Source organism: Oryx dammah, unplaced genomic scaffold (assembly GCF_014754425.2).
Source record: "Oryx dammah isolate SB20612 unplaced genomic scaffold, SCBI_Odam_1.1 HiC_scaffold_15, whole genome shotgun sequence".
NCBI classification, from domain to species: Eukaryota; Metazoa; Chordata; class Mammalia; order Artiodactyla; family Bovidae; genus Oryx; species Oryx dammah.
This window is the reverse complement of record NW_024070199.1, coordinates 27,901,279-27,907,921: the sequence shown is the minus strand read 5'-3', so window position 1 is coordinate 27,907,921 and position 6,643 is coordinate 27,901,279. Positions and strand designations below refer to the sequence as shown.

General features: G+C 44.7%; 1 protein-coding gene across 1 annotated transcript; it reads right to left on the bottom strand.

Moving 5' to 3' along the window:
- Positions 1–2,266: 2,266 nt before the first annotated feature.
- On the bottom strand, positions 2,267–5,208 carry PATE1 (prostate and testis expressed 1). The gene is made up of 5 exons (XM_040256570.1): positions 5,157–5,208; positions 4,822–4,857; positions 3,781–3,821; positions 3,389–3,641; positions 2,267–2,400 (listed from the first exon to the last, which is right to left on the bottom strand). The coding sequence occupies exons 1-5, from the start codon at positions 5,206–5,208 to the stop codon at positions 2,267–2,269; spliced, it is 516 nt and encodes a 171-aa protein (XP_040112504.1).
- Between the last annotated feature and the right edge of the window lie 1,435 nt (positions 5,209–6,643).

The window sequence follows — 6,643 nt, the reverse complement described above, 5'->3', positions numbered from 1 at the left end:
AAAAGTAGAAGTAACCTCAATGTCCATCAGTGGATGAATGGATAAACAAAATGCCATAAGTTCATACTATGGGATATTATTTAGCATTAAAAATGAGAGAAATGCTGGCACATTGTGCAACATGGATGAACTCTGACGACAGTATGCTAAGTGAAATTAGTCACAAAAGGAAAAACACTGCATAATTGAATTTATATGAAGTATCTAATATAGTGAAACTTACAAAGTAGAAGGTGAGTGCCAGGGGATTGGGAGTATTGTTTGATGGATACAGAGTTTCAGTTTCGTAGGATGAAAAAGATGATGGATGTAAGATCCACGTGGAGATGGATGGCGATGATGGTGGTATAACCATGTGAAATTAGTTAATGCCACTGAACTGTATATTTAAAATAATTAAAATGGCAAATTTTGTGTTAAGTGTAGTTCATCACAGTAAACAACAACACGTTGACAATAGTAGCATAAGAAGCAGAAACGAGTAAATGGAATAAAGTTCTTATATCCGATAATATTATTGTGTTGCTAATAAAGCGGCAAGTGTACTAATTTAACGTAGCATGTAAACAGTCAAGTAGGCATATCTGTTAAAAGAATTTTTAAAGAATGTATAGGTAATAGAGAAGATAAAATGACAAATACTAGATTATTCCTAAAGAGTCCAAGAAAGAATGAGAAAATATTCTATAGTTGCATAAAGCAAAATATTTTTGGTCATAAAGCAAGTTCTGATGAAGTACATTGAAAACATCCACACAGTATCATTCTTATTCTCCTATCCATGGGGAGGAAGTTATAAAACATTTTTCAGTTAATGTTTTCGCCCTTACCAAAATATTTTTAAAAGAACTTTGACTTCAAAAAATGTTGGACTCTTCCATGAAAACAGCTATCTTAATTAGCAATCTGCTATGCCAGAAACAACACTTAGACATGACTTTTTCTGAATTTATACACTCTTTTAAGTTTCTTTGTTAAGATTCTGGCATTTATTCCTTATTTGTTTATGCTTTTCATGCTATATTTATTTATTGGAGTATAATTGCTTTACAATGTTGTGTTAGTTTCCGACGTACAAGGTGAATCAGCTGTATGTATACACATATTTCCTCCCTCTTGAGCCTGCCTCCCACTCCTCCCCAACTGTCTCTAGAATTCCAAACACACCTTCCTTTCTTCTCCAACCCCTAACCCCAGAGAGAGGCTCATGCTATACGGCAGACAATCTTTCACTCTTCATGGTTCAGGCACGAATTTCTTTCTCCATTCTGCCCTTCTCCTCATTCTGGGAATAACATTCATGAACAAAATTCAAGAAAAATCAAGTCATCTCTTTTCACATCACCCCCTCCTTTCTCATGAGGCCAGGGTTGTGCACTTTAATTGGAGTGAGACAAGAAGAAACATCCCAAGAGAAAAAAATGAAAATATTCTGCCTCAGAAAGAAGGGAAGGAGCAGGAACAAAAATTGACTGATCGTCTTCTTCCTTTTCTTTTTCTAAATTGATTTTGTAATTGGAGGATAATTGCTTTACAAGGCTGGGTTGGTTTCTGCCGTACAACAACACAAATCAGACATAGTTATGTGTGTATGTGTGTATATATCCTCTCTCGAGCCTCCCTCTCACCTACCCCCATCCCACCGCTCTAGGCCATCACAGAGCACTAGGCTGGGTTCCCTGTGGCTACCCTAGTTAGCCGGGCTTCCCTGGTAGCTCAGATGGTAAAGAATCCGCTTGCAATATGGGAAACAGGTATGATCCCTTGGTTAGGAAGATCCCCTGGAGGAGGGCATGGCAACCCACTCCAGTATTCTTGCCTGGAGAATCCCATGGACAGAGGAGCCTGGCGGGCTACAGTCCTTGGGGTCACAGAGTCAGACACGACTGAGTGACTAACACAGCACACAGCTAGCTATCTGTTTCACACATGGTAGTGTATATATGTCAACACCACTTTCCCAGTTCATCCCACCCTCTTCATCCCCCTTCTTCCTTTCTGAAGCAGCCTGGGTGTTCAGTGAATGCACCGGATTCTATATCAACATGCCGGATGTATTGATCTGGTGTTCAAGATGTTCCCTATACACCCCCTCCCAGAGGCCATAGCAGAAAACCTGGAAAAAGAGAGGGCTTTCTTCTTACATATGCAGAAGGTAGAGCCGTGTGTTTCCAATCTGAAATGTGTTTTTTTAGATTACTGTGAAGAGGTGGAGCCAAGAATGTCACCTACCCAGAGACTGGAGCCAGAAAAGAACCAGTGATTTCTAGATGTCTTCATTGCACAAGTCATGGCTCCGGCAACACCTGAAATTCACCAGGTAGACGCTCCACTTTATGTTGTTCACATTAGCGCAGTTCTTTAGGCAACCCCTGAAGGTTAACCAGAGAGTGCCATCATCTGCAGAAGGAGGAGAAACTTATCAGCACAGAGGTTTCTAAAACCAAAACCAAAACAAAAAACTTCCCAGCTGGCACTGGTGTACAAAAAAACAACCTTGTGTAGTTCAAGTCTTGGTTATTTAAACGTGAAGAATTGGAAGATGTGGCCATCTGGGTACTTCCCAAAAGAGAAACAATAGCAGAGTAGTTTAAAGTAAAAAAATAAAAAATCCCTGAATGTGGGGCTGTAATGAGAGCAGCAATTCAAGGATTGCCAGAGCTGGATGTTTCCACTGAGAATGTTGACACTGCTATAAGTAAGGGTTAGAAATACTAAGGTATCGCTCAGCACAAAGGATAGGAAAACCAAGAAATCATGCTATTCAGACTTACCTATGAAGGGCCACTTAGCCTGTATCTATTGCTGACCCTGGTCCCTCTATTTTCACAGCTTAAAACTTCCCACAGGGAAAGGCCAGGCCGGGAAAAAACAAAGAGCCCGCCTCATTTCAACACTTAGCTCTGTTCTCCACTGGCCTTTCCTTTTCCGTCAGCTTAGTCTCCCCTGTTTTGTTCAGGCTTCTCAAAATGCTGATTCCATAGCTATGGATCCCCACTCCCTAGAGGCCACCTCTATCTACTTCTCATCATGGCATGTGATGGGGTAGAGATATTCAGTCCTCCTAGGCCTTCCCCGGTGGCTCAGACAATAAAGAACCTGCCTGCAATGCAGGAGACTTCCGGTTCGATCCCTGGGTTGGGAAGATCCCCTGGATCCCTGGAGTAGGAAACGGCAACCCACTCCAGTATTCTTGCCTGGAGAAGTCCATAAATAGAGGAGTCTGGCAGGCTGCAGTCCATGCGGTCCTAAAGAGTCCTATGCAACTGAGTGGCTCACACTAGGGACGCTAGGATTGGTCTGAAGCAGGGTCCCACCTTTCTCCTGTGGCCCGCATATCCTGTCTGCTTCCACCACCCTGTCCTCCCGCCCCCTACCCACAACTTACTTTTGAAAATCTTCCCAGTTGTGCAAGCCTCTTCTTTCACTGCAATACATAGTCCTCTGCCTCTGGAACACTTCTGTCTTGGAAACTGGATGTGGCACGTCCTACACTGAATAATTTCTATAATTTGGGCCAGAGAGCAGGGACATAGATGTGAAAACGTTGCTATGAAAGGACCCATCTCCCCTTTCAAATCTGAAGTCCTCTGGGAGCCCCGAGGGCCTTCTGGAGACCCATGAAGGTAGGGTATCCACCTCTGTCAAACAGGCTGAGCCAAGAGAAGGGCTAGAGTTTACGGGCTGTGGAGTTTTAGCTCATAGAACAGGCGGGAAAATAAGGAAAAGAGGAACAAAATCAAAGCTGAGCGCATCAGATCGTATCCTCTTCATACTCACCAGGTAAATGGCGATCATCAACAGATAGTTCATCGACTGTGCTGGCAAAGAGAAACAATACTCAGATGCAATTTTCTCTAAGATTTGCTCTTACCTGCGTGTCACTGTAATCCTTGTGTAAACACACAAGGCCCATTCTGAACTCTTCACCTGGAGCCACTCTGGGCCCTTCTGTCCCTCCAAAGCCTAGTTCCCATCTTGGGGCATCTCTGTATCTCTCCCTCATTTCTCGGGTCATCTCTGTATCTCTCCCTCATTTCAACTCTCTTCACCTCTAGAGGGCCTCTCAAGCCTCTCCACAACCGCTTAGGATACAGCATAGACTCGAAGGAGAAAGATAAATGAACATTTTGTGTGTGTGTGAGTGCCTCATTGCCTTCTTTTTTTAAATTACTTTGTTTTTGGCTGAACTGTGGGTCTCCCTTGCTACGCACCAACATTCTCTAGTTGCCACGAGTGGGGGTTACTCTCTAGTTGCAAGGCCCAGCCTTCTGAGTGCAGCGGCTTCTCTTGTTGCTGCTAGAGGCTAGATAGAGGACTCAGACTCAGTAATTGCCCTGGGGTGTGTAGGATCTTCCCAGACCAGAGACTGAGCCAATGTCCCCTGCTTTGGCAGGCAGATTCTTAACCACTCGACCCCCAAGAAAGTCCCACATTCCCTTCACTTTAATTGACCTCTCTGACTTTCTTACTCACAAGTAGCTGAAAGTTGCAAGGTGACAAAGCCTCTGAAATCCATGAAATTGCTACTCTGTGGATTTAGCCAGCTAGCGCCTGAAAAATCAACATTCCACTTCCCCCTTTCCCGTTCCCTCACCTTTTAACACACGGATTCTTTGCCTTGGCAACTGCTGCTTGTATTTTTCCATCAGGCTCAAAGTCGGTTCCCACCCCAGCCCCATCCTGCTGGAAAAAGTGGCCGAGTGCTGGAATCCAAGGTTAGTCTCTGGATTCCTTTCAACTCTCAATGCTCATACATCCCCTCTTATCTCCCCACTCCTCAAGTTGCCCTTCCCACACGACTGATCTGTCTCTACTCACTTTCATGTTCTTGGTCTGCAAATGACCCGCACAGTACTGTTAAGGAAAAAAAACAAAAAGGTATACTCTCTGCAGACCTCATTTTACGAACTCACCTCCCAGCTTTTATGAACATCTTGTCATTTCCCCTATAATCTACCTATTTCCTTCTGCAGACAGACTAAGACTTTGCTGAAGCTTCCAGGGATGGGGTGCATTGTGTGTGAAAGTCATGGCATTAGAATGACAGCTTCTGTTACCTATGACTCTCATAAGAGAACCTCTGTCATGGGAAGCCCGACCCATTCCAACATCCTGGACACATCTCTCCAACTGTCAACCATAGGGACACTCACCTCGAAAGCAGCAGAGGAGGACAGGGAGCCCCAGCAGGAGGGACTTGTCCATCTCAGAGGGAGGAAAGAGCAGGTTGGAGCAGGAAGCTGCAAGGTGCCTGTTTATATATCTACCAGGTTGGACTTCCCCAGGAAGGGCTAGGGGTGGGGACTTTACAGAAGTCCTTCAAAGGTGTTTCCTGCTTCAAGGGAAGTCAAGAACTCTAAAATGTTTCTTCTTGGCAAATTGTGAGGAAGAGGGACTGCCTAGGTAAGTCCTGGGTCTGATTCATTTCAGTCCTAGCATTGAGGAAGCTCTGATGCCATGTCCTGTGGTCTTTTCACTAGAGCACACTGTGGGAGAAGACCAGGATAAATCAGGGCACGCTGGGTTAGATTCAGAGACATTTACACTGAGACGCTCATTAAAGCTGAGAGAAGGGACTTCCCTGCCTGTCCAGTGGTTAAGACTTTGCCTTCCAATGCAGGGGGGTGAAGGTTCGATTCCTGGTTAGGAAGCTAAGATCGCACATGCCTCGCAGCCAAAAAAAACAAAACATAAAACAGAAATAATATTGTAACAAATTCAATAAAGACTTTCAAATGGCCCATATAAAAAAATTTTTTTTAAATCTTAGAGAATATGAGTGTAAATAATTGGATTGTAGGAAGTCCAAAAGAAGGGTAACCAAAGAGCCTTTAAAAGGCAGTACTATAGGAAATGGGGAAGAGAGATGGAGAGATTCAGTGCAGATAAGGCGACAGGGTACTCGGGAGGGAAATAGTTTCCCACTTTCCGTCATACTGGAACAAAGCAAACACTGGGGCAGAGGATGAGACACTGGAGGAAATTCCTTCTCATACTTGGAGTTTCCTGATGATTGAGACTTAGCCTTTTATTAAGAGAGAGGTTTGAGATTACTTCTCCTGGAGGGAGGCCAGCTGGTCCCTCCCACTTGATGCCAAGCGAGCCAGGTATGAGGAGGGGCAGTTACCTCAACTCTGAAAGTGACAAGGTAACCAACTGGGGTGGTGACTGAATGTAGAATTCCTGTGGAGGGGACTGAGACTGTGTAAGAAAATCGATGGGATTCTCCAGGCAAGAATGCTGGAGTGGGCTGCCACTTCCTCCTCCAGGGGATCTCCCTGACCCCGGGGTCAAACCCGCGTCTCTTGAGTCTGCCCCATCGACAGGCAGGATGTTTACCTCCGAGCCCCTTGAGAAGCCTTGTGTTCCCACTGGCAGACCTGTCCCTCTCCTGCTCTCAAGCTGGGAAACTTAGCATCGTCTCTTACACCCTCACATTCCTTCCTTTGACTTTTGAGAGCTCCCCTCCTTTCCTTCTAGGAATTCTGCATTTAATTCTTTGCTTAATGGCAGCTCACACAAAAGGAGGGAAGGTTTTCTTCCTCCGCCCCGCCAGAAACTGTCTCCTCACCTCATTACACTCTGTTGATATGATTATACCCCTCTCCTAAAGCAGAAATGTTCCCTTCTCAGCTTTACC